The sequence below is a fragment of the Populus euphratica genome, unplaced genomic scaffold (assembly GCF_000495115.2).
Source record: "Populus euphratica unplaced genomic scaffold, PopEup_1.0 scaffold5.1, whole genome shotgun sequence".
In the NCBI taxonomy this organism is placed as follows: domain Eukaryota; kingdom Viridiplantae; phylum Streptophyta; class Magnoliopsida; order Malpighiales; family Salicaceae; genus Populus; species Populus euphratica.
In genome coordinates, this window is record NW_011499848.1 from 5004565 (window position 1) to 5025237 (window position 20673).

General features: G+C 33.6%; 2 protein-coding genes and 1 pseudogene across 2 annotated transcripts; 2 read left to right on the forward strand and 1 right to left on the reverse strand.

Annotated features, from left to right (window-relative positions):
* Positions 1 to 861: 861 nt before the first annotated feature.
* Positions 862 to 5200, reverse strand: LOC105118351 (protease Do-like 10, mitochondrial; annotated as a pseudogene).
* A 6291-nt stretch (positions 5201 to 11491) lies between these two features.
* On the forward strand, positions 11492 to 13365 carry LOC105119429 (uncharacterized). Its single transcript, XM_011017572.1, has 5 exons — positions 11492 to 11654; positions 11760 to 11847; positions 11976 to 12084; positions 12391 to 13158; positions 13248 to 13365. The coding sequence occupies exons 1-5, from the start codon at positions 11492 to 11494 to the stop codon at positions 13326 to 13328; spliced, it is 1209 nt and encodes a 402-aa protein (XP_011015874.1). The 3' UTR covers positions 13329 to 13365.
* Positions 13366 to 17545: 4180 nt separating this feature from the next.
* Positions 17546 to 20439, forward strand: LOC105119438 (LOB domain-containing protein 6-like). The gene is made up of 2 exons (XM_011017582.1): positions 17546 to 19631; positions 19780 to 20439. The coding sequence occupies exons 1-2, from the start codon at positions 19629 to 19631 to the stop codon at positions 20437 to 20439; spliced, it is 663 nt and encodes a 220-aa protein (XP_011015884.1). The 5' UTR covers positions 17546 to 19628.
* Positions 20440 to 20673: the final 234 nt, after the last annotated feature.

Consider the following 20673-nt stretch of genomic DNA (forward strand, 5'->3'; position numbering starts at 1 on the left):
AAAATCTGTCAAGAATATGTGAAAATTAAAGATTTTGACTACATGAAAGAATTTTAACGTGAAAATTTTGTTTTTATTATACTATTTTTTTATTTATTTAATATTGAATAATTATTTTAAATTTAAATTTTTTTTAGTCCATTGGATATTTTTTAGAGATTTATTTTATTATTGAGGTGATGTTAATTGATTATTAGTTTAAGCTTATTAGCTTACAACCCAAAAATAATTCATTATAGTAAGTTAAAGAAGACTATATGATCTTGTTTTTAGCTGCAAATTTCACCAACAAGTTAAATAATATAAGTAAGTTTTTTGTTTTTTTATTTGTTGCAAAACAACTTTTCTTTCCAAGAACAAAGATTATACACTAACTTATTAAAAATTAACTAATTTCATAGTATTATTAATATAGTTAGAATTCTTAAATAAGGTTATCTGGTATCTTTAGATTTAATTTTTTTTCATACTTTTAATTTTTAAATACAAGGTTACCTCTGAATTAAAATTCTATTAAATCTAAATTTTATCTAATTTTTAACTTTTTAGAATATTATTTATTTTGTTGAAAGTTATTTGATCACATAAAAAAAAAATAACAAGAAAACAAAAACAGTTGAGATTTAAACCCACAAGTTATAATATTTCTCTAGTAAGATATTGGCTGTTATATTAATATTTTAATATAAAAAAATATTTTAAAAAAAATAAAATAACGGGCCTCATGCCTCCAGCTGGCTCCGCCACTGATGATGAGTGTAATAGAAGAATAGCTACAGTGATTCAAAAGTGCTAAAAATTATCACCACCTTGGTTTTTCTTTGGGGAATGCATGTGTGCTTGTGCACACAACGAAGGAGGTGAGCAAAATTAATAAATTCAGCCACTCTAATTCTTATGATTCAAAGCCCTTCGTGACCTTCAAGCAAGGAAAACGTGTACGCTCCTTGGGAAATAAATAGAAGTACAGAACCTGAAGCCCCAGCAAGGTCACTAACAGCTTTAATAATAATGTTAAGAAAAGAGGGACGGAGGTTGTCGTAACACAACGTTACCGACCATGGCAACTGGCAAAACATGTTTACCATGATTCTTGCTTCTGCGATTGGATAGGAGCCTCGATAATTTCATATAGGTTATCTAGGTATCCTTATTCGAGGAATACCTAATATGGCGATGTGAAGCAGTTATTGCGTAACCAGATTTACTCAACTTCATCATCAAGCAGCTTGTGTTCTTCTAGCAGACTGCCGATGGGACAGCAAAGAAGTCGCCATTCGTACAGTAATTCTGTGACGTTTCAAAATTCTAGAAATGGCTACTTTTGCAGACTGATAATTCAATGCAATTACCCTATCATCATCCAAATCAAACCTCAAGCTCTCTGAACTACAGTCCTCAACAAGTCCGCACAGGTGCTTCAAATTGTCACTTTCTAGTCCACTGACTTTCTTAACCTGCCCATCAACACAGTTATTTGTCAGCAGGCCTTTAAGCACAAATAACCACTGCATTTATTACAATATTATTATTTAACAGAAAAACAAATACGACCACTACCCAGTTATGTCCTAACAGAAACAGGACCGACAGCCCTATACTTCAGCATTTTTGCATGACGCGACTGCTCTTTATGCCCGAAACAGCATCGTTGTGGCCCTTATAACATATACCTAACGATGCATTAAGGAAAACCTGTTCACAGTGAAAGCATATTTGCATCTAAATTGAAAATGTGATGGCACCTGTAGCTCTGCAAGACGCTCATACCCTGCATTTATATCATGCATGAGCACCTGAACCAGAAAAGTTCTTGTCAGTAAAGATGCACTAAATTCAACATGCAAAGGACGTCCTAGCTTTATTTTGCATTGCAGCCTCATCAATTCATAATACCAGAAATTCTCCACCAAAAGGGAAGGGAAAATAGATTATATGATGTCATTCTGGCCCAGTTCAATACGTTAGTGAGCAAGCTTCGCAATCTTAAAAGTGAGATTGAGACAAAGGTATCCTTCTAAATTAAATCTTCCATAAAAATAGTGACCTTTTCAATTCGCTTCTAAATTCTGTCACATGTAACAGATTAGAACTTGTCTTTACAGCTTGTTTGACGATCCAAAAATTAATTAAAATCTATCCAAAAACATGCAAAGTTTCTTCAAGAGACAAACCCAAACAGACCCCGCAGCAGCTTTTCTTTCAAAATTTGCAATCTTCTTTCCATGGGAGAAATTGCAAGCTAAAGCACAAGGTAGCTACGAAGAGATTGTAATAGCCATCTAGAGACATCTTTTTTACACATAAGTTTTCAACTCTTCTCTAGATTGCAATTTGATCACGGGAAATAACTTCAGTTCTGTGAGCTCCCTTGCATTTATCAATTTGGGACTTGAGGTTTTGTGTTTTCTAACTGAATCCAATAACCTCAAAAATGATGGAAGGCAGAGAACTCTTACTAAATAAGAAGGCTGTCCCCTGAAGACTACCAAATTGCCCTTGATAGTAAGAAGCAGCAATGCTTCCAAATTGTGCTTGGTATCAAGAAAGGTGCAAGCATACCTGAGAATGAATTATGAGTTGCTGGCCAGCCTTTTTTGGCAGTTCCTTCAATGCACGTTCACATAATTGATGAGGTGATGTATTATACCATTCTTCTCCGTATTCATGAAGATATGGTTGTGTTAGTGGAATAAGAACAGACCAGCAAAAATGTAATAACTAAGAAGGTTATCAAATTGATGAACAGAAACTAGGGGCTGCAACTGCATCTGCAAAATAAAAATAAAAAATAAAAAATAAAAATTCAGAGATCAATCAAACAATAAGTATGATCTAAAAGTACAAGAAAGAACATATTCATTGATAATCCAAGACTTCATGACAGAAATAACAGCAGATTTATTTGATAAATTGAGACCAAACAAGGGGAAATGTAATAATATTTGCAGGCTCCAAAAGAAAAGGAGCTAACCAAAAGTCTCTGGTGGCAGACAAGAAAATAAAAGTATTCATTGTTGAATTTGGTAAATTTATAGAGCATGTTTCTCAGATCTATTGATTTTGAATTTCAAAGCTCTTATGCATATCTAACATACAGCCCTGGTGGATATGGCCACCAGCCAGTAGACTGTCCATGGATTAAGATGATAATCTTAATCCAATCCATTCCAACACATACAGGTTGGAAATGTAAGCAATTATGAAGAAAGCATTGATTTTCTATGTAATGGAACACAGATATGGATCACTGATCATCACTGCAATCATGCGATGCCACACAAGCGTGTGCACATGTGTTAATGCACAATTATGAAGTTGTTGCTTAAGCACGGTAAAGAATCCTAAATAAGTCAGTTCAAGGACGCTTGCTGTTCTAAAGATAGATCTGTGAAATAAAGAAAATGTTCAATACAAGAAAGTAATGAGAAAATAGAACTATGACTTGCACGTCTAAGGGTGATACTGAATTCATGCTCTTCACCACCCCTAAAAAATCTGACTGAAGCAATTTCATCAGGTTTCTTCATAGACACCAGCTGATCAAAAGTTATCTGCTCTCAGTTTCAAAAGGGCACTGTAGAGTGCACCAGTCAAATTACAAATTAAGAGTACAAGGGCAAGTCACATGTATCAAAAACAACATCATGAGGAAAAACATGGAGTGGCAGAGTAAGAAAAGGAAAAATAATATAATTCTGGAAGCATTCTAACTAATGACATTAAGGCCATGGTCTTTAAAGACCATATTACTCAGAAATGAAGCTACCCCACTGAAAGCTTTAGTTACCCGTGCTATTGAGAATCCAAAAAGGTTATTGAAAAAATGCACAAAGCCATCATAACCTTTAGCAGCTGTATCCTTATATCACATATAGCCATCATAAGTTAGTTAAATGACTAGACAATGCCATACAATCCATATTATCCAGTACTTGCACCTTAGAAGTAAAGGCATGTTACTGAAACAGTCCCTAACTTCCCTTGCTTGAAAAAAATGACAAAGGAAATTCACTTGAACTTTTGGGCACAGATCATTAGCATGATATATCTGTCAGAGATTATCTAAAGATCCCAGTATTCAATGTTGTTATTACAGTAGAAACACTCACCCCAATAAAAGTTATCATGCTAAATAGGTTGCGTGTCTTTCAAGTGCCACATTCTGCATGGCTCTAGCACAGATCTAAGAGAGCGGGCACTCAAAATATATTGTTTAGCCATCTGCTACCCTGAATTTCTCCCCACAGTAAACTAACAAAATCTGAACATCATGTGTTAAACATGGCTATCAAACTATTACACATGAGCAAGTAACCTATCACAGCTTTTACTTCATGAACAAGACATTTAATATCCATAGAACATAGATAGATGGAGACTGTAAGGTTAAACCAATAATCACAGTTAGCTTTTGCCAAAGTTAAAACTACTTGGTGACAATTCCATCTATTGCAATATTTACAGAAGAGAAGACAAAATCGTGAATCCTTGATGAAGCTAATAGTGACCTATGACATTACAGATTTTGGGTGAACCAGATACGATTGTAATTTAAATGGTGCCGAGTAACTGAATAAGTAATAACCATGACTACCAGTTCCATCATTTGTTATAGGTATACCGTCAAATGCAAGGATAACATCATCTTTTTTCAGGACTCCATGTGCATCTGACAGAGGATTAATTTTGCTTGCAAGCACCCCTGTCATTTCAGGGGGCTGCATCCCAAAGTGCTTTCTCAGTTGAAATTTCAGTTAATTGGCATCATATACCCGTAGAGCAGAATCCAACATATTTTCCACTTTCTTTCACACCAGATATGAAATGTTTGATTACAGGAACAGGAATTATATAGCTGAAAATAGTATTTATATGATCGCAGGAAAAAAATGAATAGCAAAAGAAGTAATGCTACTGCAAATAACACCCATTTTCCCTATCAATGCCAAGGAATATGTTATCTCTAGAATTTCCCTAGGAAGTGAGGAACACAGCATCAAGTTAGATATAAACTTCATCGCCTATCCTTAAATAATTTCAGAAGAAATGGAAATTCTAGATGATTTATCATCCAAAGTAAAACAATAGTGAATAGAAGAACCCACCGAATATCCTCATCACCTTATAGGTTCTGGAAAGCCACACCAGCAACTTTATTTCCCAATATTGCTGGACTACCACTAATTCCTGGATTTATGGCGGCATCAATCTGTATTGCCATTAACTGGGATGCTCCATGTACATGTTGTGTTGGTTCGTGTCATGCCCCAAAATCAGTATGTGACCGGCACATGATTGAGAGCATATAACCACTACTTTGACCAAGTTAAGCCTCAACCTGTCATTCTAGAACACCTTCTAAACGAAAAAGATTTAAATAACTAAACAACATAATCACATTAATATAAATCATCCATTCCTCTGCACAGCCATTTCAAAACATACACTCAATCTATAGAAATTACAAAGTTTACATCATATCTTTATACAATCGAAATATGAAATACAAACAACTTCTCCAAGATATACAAAAGCAAGCTCACACAACAGATCAACGTGTAACTTTAAACAGACATCCAAATTTTTCTTGCTTTAAAGTTTATATGCTTGCACAAAGGAATGAGTTTTAACAGCTAAGTAACTGATCAATATAGATATATCCAAGAATAGTGTATTCAAACACACATATAATGGTTTATTCAATGTATTTTCATACTAATGCATAACCTATCACACTATTCCCAAAGTACAACAATTCACATAATTGGTACAACATTTTGAAGCTGTGTGATGGTCAGTCACACCAGATACATTGTCTGCATGATCCGCTTGCACATATCATATACATAATTTGTACATCTCATGAGCACAAATCAAATACATCATTTGCACGCTCCGCATGCACACATCAAAGCATCCCCATCGAATGATACCAAAATGCATAGATCACAATTCATATGCACACAAATAAATCATAAACATTATTCTTAAGGATATAACTTACATAAATTACTCATAGCTATTCAACAAGTATATAACCAGTCTTCAACCAATTTCTTACAAAAAAGCAATATGTGAGGCTTCGGAAGTACCTAAACATATTTCAATACATCATAGAATCAAATTCCAATTCAAAGGATAACAATAAAATTGGATGATACATCATCAACTGTTACTTACAAGCAGGGACTAAAATGTAATTTCTCACAAGTTAAGGGCAAAATCATAATTTTCAAAAATCTAAAGACCAAAATGTGATTTTACCATTTTCAACCTAAATAGATTTTCCAGAATTTCAACATAAATCTTTCAACCTTGTATATTTATCTATTTTCTTTCTAATACTTGTTCATTGAGTTCTTACCCAAAATTCATCAAACACACTAATGAAGCATAGTCCCATGCCAATTCATATCCATGTGCATATAATATTACATATACACGAATTATTTCAACAAAATCATTCACATGTCATATAAACCCTAACCCTAACTTTTCAATAAACATATGTAAAGAAAATACTATAAATTAAATAAAAGGAGGCTAAAAAAGCTTACTCAGAGTTAAATAATTATATGACCATTTGTGAGATCAGTTTTGAAGAGAATTTGCAGCAAACGAGAAGGAGAAGCAGCTCACTGTTTTCGGAGAAAAAACCAAAGGAAAGAATAATGTTTTTTTGAGTGGAAATTGCTCGATATATATATATATATATATCCAGTTGTAATTTTCGTAAACATACCATGTTGTTGTCTTCGAAATGGCAAATGGCTAGCTTGTTCCTGAACACACTCAAATAGAATTTAGTAATTTTAAATAATTTAGATACTATTTAAAAAAGTCAAATTAATAATATAGCCTTTTCAATATAGTAAATATAGATTTATTTATTTTTATATCGACTCTAATGATAAAAAATTAAAAAGTTAAAAAGTTAATTATATTTTAATATATTTAATACATAATTATTTTAATAATTTGATATAACTTAAATAATTTAATAATTTTAAAATTATATTTTAATATTTTTAATAAATTTAATATTAAAAAATAAATTTTAAACAAAATTAATTAAAAAATAAATATTAACTGAAATAAACTCACCCACTAAACAACCAAGACACAATAAAATAATTTCATAAAATATAAAAAACAAAATTAATAAAAAATTGTAATAAATAGTATTTTAGTATTTTTATAAGATATATAAAAATAATAATTTAAAAAAAAATAGTAAAATAATATTTTGTTTAGCAGTTTCTAAAATAATATTTTTTTTATTTTTAACTTTCCACGTCCCCATTGGAGATGCTCTAATAGCTTTCATTGTCTCAGGAAGAAAACTTTCGCAACAAATACCCATGTAACAAAACATTTTTGTTGACACAAACATGAAGCGACAAGAAATTGTAACTTTGAAGAGAAACCCATTAACAAGGAGGGTAAAATGATACATTTAACTGGTAGAAAGAGCTTAATGGAACTATAATGGTCTACTATGGTTCTTGAACTAGATAGAAGAGAGAGGGCCAGAATTAAATACCAGAACCCATGGTTTCCCGCTGGGACTTATTTTGCTATGGAAAGAAGTAATTGGGGCTACTTGAAACAGTAAGAATTTTGACTACTGATTCCAATGCAAGCTCTATTGCAGAATATGCATCGCTCAGTTTTGGTTGTGATGCCTCCTTTAAATGATTAATAGCAGCTTCTGCTGGTGCGGCTGATGTTATATATAGCTGCTGCTGTTATTGTAGGTGATGGTGCTGCTGTTGTAGAATAGAATGAAAGATTATTGTAAAGGAAAGGAATAGCTCTGTGTTGGGCTGTTTTCGAATATTTTATTAAATTTGACGATACAAAAGGGAAGCAACAAGTTACGGTTTCTGATAACAGAGACCGTAATGCAAGAGGAAGAGGAGCATAGCTTCCTCAATGCACGATCTGATAAGGACAAAACGTTCCTGCTTGCCTTTTACCGGGCAGCTGTTATCACTGCCTCTGCAACCAAGTTTTGTCCCTGTAAAGAGAAGGGGAAGGGGGGAGGAGGGAGAAGAAGGTTGTCTTTAATCGTAAGAGGTTTCAATTTTTTATCGAGCACGAGAGCTGGTGATGATTTTGCGGCCCAATAAACCAAGACTATTGAGTTGTGCATGGGTTTTTTATCTGAGCCCATTTCATGAAGCAAGCCTAGTGACCAGAAATGGGTTTATATTGGGCCCAATAAAATATGGGCTAGGCCTGCTCACCTGCTTTGCCACATAAACCATTAAGATTTGGTTTATAAAAGATGGGTGATCACACGTTTTTTTACAGGAAATAATAATTTTTGTATATTCATATGTACAATTTGAAAGAATTCTTGTTAGAACAAAGTTCCACGCCCAAAAATTATGGTTTGCACTATGGACTCCATGTAAATTAGGCTTACATACCTTTCTATTGGGTATTAGGTTTTATACGATTTTAATCCATTTTTATTCTTGATCCATAATGAAAATCTACCAAATATGGGGTGAGCATCAATTTAAACTGTTTAAGTTGGATAAAAATATAATCAAATTAATTTTTTTTAATATTTTGAACCAAATTCAATGAAAAGAAAATCCAACCTATTTGGTTGGATTTAGCATTATTTTTGTTAAAACCGAATAAATTCAAATATATATATATATAAAAAATCAAAACCGGTCAATAATATATATATATATATATATTATTGACCGGTTTTGATTTTTTTTTAAATGAGTTTTTAATTTAAAATAAATTATTACTTAAAAATGCATAAATCATTCAACCCAAATGTGGGAGCCCGGTAACCATCTAAAATTTAGATTCAAAGTTAAAAACCTACAAAAAAATAAGAGAATTTCTTATTAAAGAATATTTATTTTTTTCTTTTCAAAATTATTTTAGAAGGAATTAATTTTTTATTTTTATATCATTTTGATATAATATTTATAAAAAAAAAAAAAAAACAATATTTTTTTTTAAAAAAAAAAACCTTCTATAGTAATAAACTGGCTCTTACACGGATTGCACAGTTTTGGCCATCCTCCAACTTCAAAACTTGCACGCATATTTAACATCTGCTCTAAAAGCAGTGCCAAGAAAAGTTGCAAAGGCAATTCCAAAAATGCCAGCAAGAATGCCAGGAACAACTAACGAACTCCGGTCCCCCCTTTAGCAGTGGCCATTCCACATGCAGTCCTAGGGCCTCCAACAGTAGCATTTGATGCAATTAGCTACAGTTTTTGGTGGAATTGAAACAGCTTTTCCAATCCAAGGATCGCAGCAAGATGAATGGCGATCTAGACCAGAGAACAGATTAAAATGAATGGCGCGGTTTTGATCACATTCCATACTTTCCACTTGCACCAATCACAGCAAAAAATACGTGTATCAGGAAGACAATTGAAGGCGAGATATCTTTTTACCAGATGACTCACTGTTCGCACTTGATTAAGTTGATGAGCGGAGGGAAGGGCCAGGTGAATAAAAAAGAAGCTCCAAGGAAAGGCTGCTTGGAAAGCAATTCATTGACAAGCAATGGAGTTCTTCTCTAAAACAAAACATGGTTAGCCCTCAACCTCATGCATAGGAGGAGCAATCCAGGTCCTTTATGGTAAATGCAAACCAACTAAAGAACAGAGTTTTTCTCTAAAACTCAGCTCACCTGCATCAGAATCATAGCCAAAGCGCCGCCTCATGGTGCAAGGTGATTATTGAACTGGTTTCGAATTACAGATGGTAGGATACCTCCTGGAATTGCAAAAGAACTTTGAAAAGCATGAGATGATCAATTGATGTATATCCATAGGTTATTGTTATGGACATCAAACAGTATAAACAACTACTCCTAGCACTAATCTAAAATAAACACTATTGTCCAAGTAATTTTACGTAGGAAGTGTAACAAGTTTAAGTTCGAGAAAGGATTTGAACATGTCAGACAGTTTTGTAATAGAAATAGACATAATTTTGACTAATACTTAATCGGCTTGTTGGTTCTATAATGGATCATTTCATTGTTATCAGAATTCAGCCGAGTAGAAGTTATGCCAGAAAAAATTCCAGAAGATAATGTTTTGATTTTTATTTTTTTTCTTCTTATTTAAAATCTGTTTAGCGCTCATTTAAGTCCCTAATACATCAGAACAAAATTTTCTCTGTAAGTTAGGGTTATAACAGAACTTGATATAGGTTTTTTTTTTTTTCCCTGTATACGGTATTTCAATAATTTCCTTGCTTGGTTCCCTAAATTTTGAAGAAACAAGAACACCCCATGAATAAAAACAGTGCACCTTTAAGCAGCCATGAAAATAAAAATACTTTAAAAAACAATAAATATTCTATCTTCAAACACGCTAAAAACATGACTTCACAGGTCACAACCAAAAACATTACAAGAGTATCTTGCTAACAAATTAGCTGTCTTGTTGCTCCATTTACGAGTATATATAATACTGAGACATAAAGCTTTATTAAATGTCTGTTTGAAAGTATAATTAAGAAACAAGAACACCCCATGAATAAAAACAGTGCACCTTTAAGCAGCCATGCATGGCTGTAATCGCAAACAATTTCCAGCAGTGAACTTTATAAAATTGTTAGTCCCAGGAATTTCACAATTCCAAGCAAGACCGCTTAAACCCTACGCACACTCATCAATTGATGATTTCACAAAATTTAATTAACATGCTAATGCAATTCGTGGCCTTGATTTGAACAGCTCTTGACTTTAAAAAGGAAGGGGAAAAAAACCAAAAAATAAATGAAAATCAGATTTGGGAAATTATCAAAATCATATCAAATTAAGTTCGAATGACAGGGAAAAGTAAAGGAAAAAAACAAGATGATAATGTATTATATTCAATTCTCGTTTCCATTTAAATATTTTTTAATGCAGTAGGACAATAAAAAATATGTTCATTTGAGATCATTGGCCCACAAATAACCTTAACGTAGTTTGACTTTCTATGACCAATGGAATAAGAAGCAACTGGGGTTGGAACAGGGGTTTCACATGTTTATGCTGTCATTTCATTTTGCCCGTGTGTCTTTTGGGTTACGTCACGACATGGTCCTACAGATTTCTAGACTTGAATGTCTCAAACGAAAAAAAAACATGTATCAACTCAAATTGGGCGGCCGGATTTTTCCCGTTGCCCTCCTAACATTCCCTCAAACGTAGAGTGAAATTGCACAAAGATGCCAAATGTATAGGCTGAAAGAATCTGTCCTTCTGTCAACACTTGTTAATAATTGATACCCCTCTGCTCGGGAATTTGGTGGTCTTGTGTTGGACTGGCATGGACCCAAGAAGACATTGCCGGCCATGGCTCCACTTGGCAGTCCCTAAATTCACCTTCTTATATTGGAATATACGTTGCACTTCGCAAGTAGTGAACCCGGCATCTCTATCCTTGCAAGCCGTTTCATTACCTTCAGGAATAGCAAGCTGGTTTCAAAGTGAACGCACAAAATTATGAAAGGTAGCAGCAGGAAAGTCCCAGGCATGCCATTCATCAATGGAAGGAAGGACAGAGATGAGGATCTTCTTCTGTTTAAGGAATTGCATAGACGCGAAAAAGACCGGCTTGCCAGTCTCCTTCAGCCTGTTTCTGATGAGTTTGAGCCTAATACTGCTGGTAAGTTTGACTGTGCGTAGTCTTAAAAGAAATGAGGTCATAAGAATGAGGATTTAGTACATGCTCTTAGCACATGATTCTCTTAACTTAGTCTTAGAAATGCAGGGAATCATGCACTCTATAGAATTGCATCTGGCAGGAAAGGTTCTGGATACGAATTGTTTGGCGAAAACGATAAAAATGATTATGACTGGTAATCAGTATTTCTTGTCTAGTTTCCTTGTCATTTAGACTCCATTTATGTGGCATTAGAAATTGTCTGTGTAATCAAACCTGCATGTATTTATTAATTTCCATGTTGCCCTGTCTTTATACATGAAGGTTGAAAACGCCGCCGGCAACTCCTCTGTTTCCTTCCCTAGAAATGGAAGCGAACGCCCAGGGAAACATTGTCCAACGGGAGATACCAATAATTCAACCTCCCTCGAGGGTATGTTGCTCTTGAATTAGTAAATCGAAAGAAGATAGCTATTATGTCTATATCTAAGACAAATTGAGAACTAGTTTTCTTCTTGAAAAGGAATTTAATGTCATTATGACGACATGAAAATGGTTTGAACTGATTTTTTTTCGTTCCCAAGTCTAAAACCATTTCTAAAATCTAATGTTTCATTTCTAATTAAGCATTAGTAATCAAGGCGATAAATGATTTAAAACAAGCTGTACTTCTGCTGTGACGAGTTCAGAATCATTATAGTGTTGGCCTTCAAGTGATTACACGTGTTCTTCTAAGCAGTTTGCAGACAATTCAGACGCATTGAAGGGAAGTACTGTAACAGTAAGGACTCCAAATTCAAAACCTAATAGGATCCCTCAAAGATCAGTAACCCCGGGTCAAAAACAAAGAATCTCAACATCAACTGAAAATAAGAACAGCAAGGTAGCAGCACAAATTCTGGACCAGAAAAGGGCCCAACTCACAACAAATTCGAATTTTGCAAACTTAGCCAAACCCTCTAACCAAAAATCAAGTCAAACAAATTTCCTGCCCTCCAACCTTTCCAAGGATATAAAAACAAAGCCTGAAAAAAGAGGTGTGTCGCCTTCTGTCAGGTCAACAATTGCAGCTCAAATTCCAGGATTTTCCAATGACACGCCTCCTAATCTTAGGACAGATCGTGCAACTTCTGCTACTAGGGGCAGACCTGTTGCAGCCAATCCAACGGCGTCAGTTCGTCAAAAACAAGACCCCGCTCCAAGGCCACGAAGGCAATCCTGCTCACCAAGTGTGACAAGGGGTCGAAAAGAGAGCAATGAAGAAAACTTGACCACTTCAAAAGGGATAATTGTAACAGGAAATAATGGAGCTCAAATTTTCGGAAGCAGAATGGTAGACAAGGTAATGAATGCTAGAAAATTGGGAGCTGAGGAAAGAGAAGCCAGGCCAAAGCAGCAAGGTGCTACTAAATCTGCTAATAGTAGTGCTAATGCAAGTCCTAGTCATGGTTTTGGCAGGATGATGGTGACGACTAAGAGTCAAATGGACATGGCTTTCAAGCATATGGTATGGTCATATAGCACATGGTAGGATCTAGCTCTTTCTCGAGAAAATTGACACTCCGTATATTAATGTAATACTTTGTTGGTTTGCAGGTGATAGCAAAAGATCGGATCAATTCTCGTCACCTTGGCATTACCTCTGGCAGAAGCTCTGGCCAGAATGAGCTCGACTAGAATCAAACGTTTGTTATTTGCATATGTATATGTAAAAGCTAAGAAGACATGCTAAACTTATAGAATTCTGGGATTTTAGGAGAACTTGTTAAGTAATGATATATACTTTACGAAGCTTTTTTTCTTAACAAAAAATAAGTTTTCGGAGCCAAAACTTTTGTTCTTTTGTTTTTCTACAAGTCCATGAAGCATTTAATTTTTAAAGTGGGTGAAATTTTATTTTTGTTGCGGCAAATATATCCTTGAAATTTTGATATCAGTTGGAAAATTCATTCTGTAATCCGGATTGCTGCCCTGAAATCACTTGTTAGTTCTTGAAATGGAAAAAGGGCAGGAAGGCCTAATTGCTTATGTAAATCATCCCTGCAATGAATTTCCTTACTGGTCTCCGCACGGTTTGTGTAATAAAATGGTGGCCGGTGACCGTAAGAGGAGAACCGCGTAGTACCAGGTTCCTAGGTGAAATTAATTAGGAACGCAACCACTGACCCAGATACCGATCTACTGCTGGATCATGCAAAGGCAGATAAAAAAAACAAAAAAAACAAAAATAGTGTTGTATTTAATGTTTGTGTTGTTTTTATATATAATTTAATTCAAAAGATGGGGGTGGATGATCAGTTTACTTCATTTATTTCAACAGCATTTATTTTTTAAAATGTTATTTATTTAAAAATGTATTAAAATAATATTTTTAAAAAATTTTAAAATTTATTTTTAATATTAATATTTTAAAATGATAAAAAACATAAAAAAAACATAATCACACCACCACAATAACAAACACATTTTTAAAATTATAATAACAATTAGTTCATTGTGTTTGTTTTGGACTTTTTGCTTTTGGGTTTTTTTTGGAAATGTAATAAAGGTTGCATTTTTAAATGTTGTTTACTTTCAAATACATTAAATAAATTTTTTATTTTTAAAAATTTATTTATAATATCAGCACATTAAAACAATATTAAAAAATTAATTTAAAAAAATAAACAAACAATATTTTAACAGCATTGCCAGACTCTTCATTGTCTCCCTTGATGAATGGGTGTGATCTTTTTAACACGCTGCTGTAGTTTTGCACCATGATGTGCAAAGGGTCTCGTACGTGCCTGGTAAGAGTACCAGGTCTCCTCCTGCTACCTTGCTGCAAGCGTATCTATCCATTTATTAAGGAATTTCGGTTTAATTATTAAAAAAAATTGATAATAATAATAATAATAATAATAATGAATTTTATTATAATTGAGATAAACTGATCACTTTGTCCCTATATTGTCCCTCTTCATCCCTGACAAGTACTGGAGTGTGAAACCGAGCGATTGAATTCTTGTATGCTCACATATTCTCCGATGGTCCTTTTTTGTTATTTCTTATGACAAAGATGTCCCTCGGGATTAAACCAAAAGGAAAAAGGAAGAGTAACTTTTCGGTTTTTTATCGGGGGTTTTCAAGTAATTTACCTTTTCTTCATACTTTAAAATGGGTTTAGGCTTTATAATTAAACACGCCTGCAAGATATTCAATTGTTTGATTTTAAGGCTTAATTAGAGATATATTTTTAAATAGGCTCACTGCTCACTGCATGTATAAGAATTAGCAGATTGATAATCATTATATATGTGAACAATTTTGCAGCACTATTTTATTCGGCCAAATTTATTTGTATTAATTTTTTTATCAATACGAGTATTTGGATCAATTTACATATATTTCAATTAATTTCATAAATTTTAAAATTAATAATTATATAAATATTTAATAAACTTGAAATTTATAAAACTTAAATTGATAATTTTTAAAGAGTAAATTTAACCTAACCAATAATCTATTTATATTTATTTATTTATTTTAACAAATTATTTCATATGTAAATGCAATTACTCAGCAATATTTCTTAAAAATAAATTATGTACACAGGCAACACTCGCAGCATTCTCTCAATGTTTTTCAAAGATAAAATATTTTTAATTAATAAAAAATTATGAGAAGAGCATTAGATTTCATTAGATAGGTTTCCTCTTAATTAAATCATGGTCCGCCTGTCAACTTGTACATAAAATAGTAAATATTGTGCACGGTCTGCACAGCATCCAACCACCCTGAGTGTGGGTCAGTGGTCGACGCTTGGTTTGAATTTCTCTCTTGTTCTCCGTTTCGTGGTTGGGGACCATGGCAGGATCGGGAGGCAAAGTTCAGGCACGTACACGTCATGTACAGATTATTTGATATTCTGGATTTATTTTTTTTGGTTCGCACTTGAAACTACGTGACAGATTTTACGGTGCTTAAAAATAGTTGCCTTCTATTATTCATTTAATTAAATTAATTTTATAGAAATTAATAAATATCAATGAAAAAAAATGTTAGATGAAGATATTTTTATTATTTTAATGAGTAATTTATTTTTTTTCACTCATGTTTGTCTTTTTTAAAAAAAAAAAATTATTAAATAACTGATAGGATATTATTTATTATAGTTTAAGTATTGTAAAATTTTTTCCAAAATTTTAAAGTTACTAGTAATATCTTATTAATTATTCTATATCATCTACTTTTATATATATATATATATAATTCATGGATTGTTAAAAATAATAATTATTTTATATTTTATATTTTTTGTTATTGTTTATTTATTTTAAATAGACCTTGAAAAATAGTTAATAAACAACAGTGGTTATCTCCTGTGTAAGTTAGAGCCTAGTTGTTAAACTTTAACCAGATCAACAAATTGATTTAGAAACTAAATAATATAGTGGTTGGATTAGTTTGGGTAAGGTAAAAGACTAATATAAACAAAAATTCAATAAAATATGATTGCCCGGTTACTTGTTATTAACCTTTTTAAAAAATTTACTATATATATGCTAAAAAAATATTTTATTTTTTTCAAAGTAGAATTTAAAACTCTTTAATATATATATATATATATATATATTTTGCTCACAAGAAAAAAAAAATTAATGTGAAATAAATTTTTTTAATTAAAATACTTTAATTTTAAAAGTTAACACAACATCTTTTTAATATAAAATAATTTTTTTAAATAATTTTTTAAATTTAATTTATTTATAACATGTATAGTCTTTATTTATATAAATTATTTTTTATTTTTTTATATAAAATATTTTAACTTTAAATATTTATTTATTAAAATTTTTCTAATTAATTTAAATTAACTTGTATGATTCAAGACCAACTTTTTAATGGTTCAACTTAATTAGGTTTGATGACAATGATTGTGAGGGTATAATTTGTCGAGTATTTGGCGAAGCAATTTACCAATAAACAAAAATGATCGCAATGTGTCAATGAAAGCAAATGGAAGCATTTCATCATGATTCCACTCAAGCATTGGTACTTAGACCATAGTTTTTAAACCCGGCCTGGTGACTGATCCGGTTTAAGACTCGGGTTCCGGGTTTTGACCGGGTCATCAGGTTTTGACCGGGTTGAACGGGTCGGCCGGGTCAATTTCTATTTTAAAAAAAATTCAAAACGACGTCGTTTTAATAAAAAATAAATAAAAGTCAACTGGTTACCACCGGGTTTTTGACCGGGTTTTTTCAGGTCGTCCAGGTTTCCGGGTCAACCCGCCGGGTCGGCCGGGTCCTGGGTCAACCCGCCGGGCCGGGCCAGATTTTAAAACTATGCTTAGAACAGAAGGGGAGGACACGTGCTCGATCAGCTGAAAGGCCAGCTAGTTAACTAATAAAAACTCTTCAATAATACTAGGAGGTTAATTTAATTGATTAAATATTAAATATATTTAAAAAATTACTAGTTTAAATTTATTTTAAAAAGATTACTAATTTAAATATTATAAATTTTAGAATTATTAGAGATTTATTTGATTATTAACAGATTAAATTTTAAATTTATTTTCAAAATATTATTAGTTTAAGTATTATAAATATTAAAATTATTAAAATTTACTTGACAAATAATTATAAAATTTTAAAAAATTAATTAAGATGTATATAAATTATTCTGGATATTATAATTTTTTTTAAAAAAACTCTCTTAATATAAATAAGAAATGATGGTACTAGATACTAGGAGTGTGCGCTGCAGAGAGATCAAAGGTCATGTCAAAGCAACAGAACATGCTCCAAATCTCTGAAAGGAGTCAGTAGGGCTGGAAGGGAGTGGGGTAATAGTAATAATAACAAAAACAGACAAACACACCTCCCCTCTCGCTCTCAATCACTCACTCACTTCCCTCCTCCCCCTCTCTCTCTCTCTCTACATTTCTATCTCTCTCTCTAATTCACTCACTCATAGCCTGTTTTTGCTTTCTCTCCGTCTCCTTAGCCTCTGCTTCTGGGGGCACCTTCCCCTTCTACCTCGCTGATATCACCTCCCACACACCACTCTCTCTCTCTACTCTCTACTTAAGTGCAAGACTCACACGCACACGCACACGCTCTCTCCTTTTCTTCCACTTCTCCCCCCCGTACCTTAGCCGTGCCTACGTGCTCATCGTCATCATCTTTATATGCATATTATCCGTCACTTGTTGCCGGCTAAGAAATTGAGAACAGATAAAGATCCCAGAAGAGAAGAAAAATGTGCATGAGCCCTTTATTATCATCTCTGTCTTGTTGCATTAGCACATCATTTTCACTACAGGCGTAATAAGGAGAGGAGGCATTCTTCTTTCATTTTTTCAACTTTCAACTAGCAAGGTAATTCTCATTCGAAAAAATTGATAAGGAGGAGGAGGAGGAGGAGGAGGAAACTACTCAAAATCTTTGTGTAAAGCTTTGCTTTGAAGGATCGTTTCTCTTCCCCCTTTTCTCTTCTCCTTTCTTTGATAGCGAAAGATCATCCTCTTCATCCATCAATAATGGTTGTAAAGGGTTAAAGAAAGAACGAAAAGTTTGACTGAAGAAATCGAGGTCACGCACCCAGAAGCAGTACTAGTACTATCATATGCATCGTTTTCTATATCTTTTAAAAAAAATCCAAGCATGATATATTCTATGAATTGAACTCCCTAGACAAAGAGAATAGAATTAAGGAAATTCTTCATCCCAAGATCTCCCGCAGACGGGGTCAGAGTTTTTTTTTTTCAAGCTAATTCTTCCCATTTATATCTTTATGATATCTCCTTTTCATCGAATATATATATGTTTCATTTCATCTACCTAGCTAGATAGCTGCTTTTTATATAATATATTGTTTTACTATATATATATATATATATATAATTTATTATGCGTTCATCCCAAAGTCTTTCCACACACCTCTCTCAACCTTAAAAAGTATCTAGAGAAAATGAAGAAGCAAGCAATCAGAAGCTAGAAATCCTAGAATATGATAGCTAGCATTTGTATGAAATTCAAGCGAGATCTACTCGATCCCCAAATCTTTCCATCGAAAACAGTGAGACCCGAAACGTTTGCCACACGAGATCCAATCCACAAAAACTCAACTACTAAAATCAACCTCCCCTAGCTCTCTCTTCCTTTTTTTCCTTCCATCAGCCCCCTTCGGCCTCCTCAAACCCTACAACCAGCTCCCCTTAAACATCACCTTTTCTTTTCTTTCTGTGCAGTTCCATTTGCTGATGCAACTACATAGGTTTTTTTATAGACATAAACATTCATAAATAGATACAGAGAGATAGGGGACATAGAGTATATTATTTGGTAGCCGTAATTTTCTAAACTAGAAGATTCCATCAGTTGCTTAATTTATGCAGATAGACATATTTTGACCATGTATGTAACTATTGTATTACATACTGGCCTTTTTGAGCTAGATCTTTGAATCTCCGGCCAAAAGCAGTAGGATTGTTTTGATTCCTCAATCAGAAGAGTAAACCAGTAATTACAGGGCACAGATCCTGAAAAGGGTAATCTTTCCATTTTCAAGAGTCCTATATGCAGCAACTTTGTTCCAACGTATTTATTTGAAGCTGTCAACTTACCATTTTTTGTGTTCTTCTTCCGTTTCTTTCTTTCCTTAGTTAAATTCTTTCTTTACATTTTTTAGATCCCATCGTCTAAATAAGTACACCCCAAACCCTAAAAGTAGGATTCGCAGCCGCACCGCTACTTGTATCTTCAAGATTTTATTAATGTGTATTCCATCATCTAACAATTCATTTCTTCTTCTTCTTTTTTGTCAACCTTAATTGGGTCGTTTTTTGTGCTTCACCTAGCTAGCTAGATACCAGGCATATTACACACTCTTCCCTGAACGGTTGCTTTTATGTCAAATTAAGAACAAAAGTCCTCAAATTTCTCAAGTTGGCGTTTACTGATTATTGCTCCCTCAAGCCGTACGTACGTTATGGTATTTGATATAACTTGTTGTACACACAGAAAATCACGCCTCTTTATTCTTCATTTATTTGTCAATTTATTTAAGTACGAACTAATGGCTTTTGATATTTTGATGAGTTTTTTTTTTTCTTTTTTTTCATGTTTTGGTTGCATTTCAGAGGAGAAGGTGGAAGATGGCTTCGTCGTCGAATTCTCCGTGTGCTGCCTGTAAGTTTCTGCGCCGTAAATGTCAACCTGAATGTGTCTTTGCTCCCTACTTCCCACCTGACCAGCCACAAAAATTCTCTAATGTCCATAAAGTTTTTGGGGCAAGCAATGTCACAAAACTTCTCAACGAATTGCACCCTTCTCAGCGTGAAGATGCTGTCAATTCTTTGGCCTATGAGGCTGAAATGCGCCTCCGTGACCCAGTTTATGGCTGCGTTGGAGTCATTTCACTCCTTCAGCACCAACTTCGCCAACTGCAGATAGATCTTAGCTGTGCAAAATCAGAACTCTCTAAATATCAGAACTTGGGCATCACTGGCCAAGCTGGATCACTAATTGCGGCCGCAGCTGCAGCGACAGCCACGGCAACAACACATCACCACCACCATCCGCAAAACCTTGGGATCAATTTGATTGGAGCTGGAGGTGGAAGTAGGGATCACCACTACCACCACCAGTTTTTTCCAAAGGATCAGCAACAGATGATGAGAAGCTTCGATGCTGGGAATAACTATGATGCAAGCCTTCTTGCAATGAATGTATCTGCAAGCATTGGACAACTTAGTCATTTCCAGCAACCTAGAGCGGCTGCTGGGGATGACCCCTCTTAGGGTTTATCTTCCGCAGGTAATTAAAATGTTCATTTGCCTCCTCCTATCATGGTTTTGCTTTTTTCTTGCGTTTTATCAGAATTTGTGGTGGATAAGTATTAGTAGTAATAACAATAATAATTACTAAATTAGGGTGGCGCATTTTTGAAATAGAGTTCATGAAACTAGGGTTGGAATATATTAATAAATTAGAAGATAACTTCTTGGAAAATAATATGTTTTTAGGTTGACATG

Coding starts and splice junctions, on each gene's coding strand:
- LOC105119429 (XM_011017572.1), top strand. CDS start 11,492: ATGAAAGGTAGCAGCAGGAAAGTCCCAGGCATGCCATTCATCAATGGA. Junction 11,848..11,975: donor GATAAAAATGATTATGACTG/GTAATCAGTATT, acceptor TTATACATGAAG/GTTGAAAACGCCGCCGGCAA. Junction 12,085..12,390: donor TAATTCAACCTCCCTCGAGG/GTATGTTGCTCT, acceptor TCTTCTAAGCAG/TTTGCAGACAATTCAGACGC.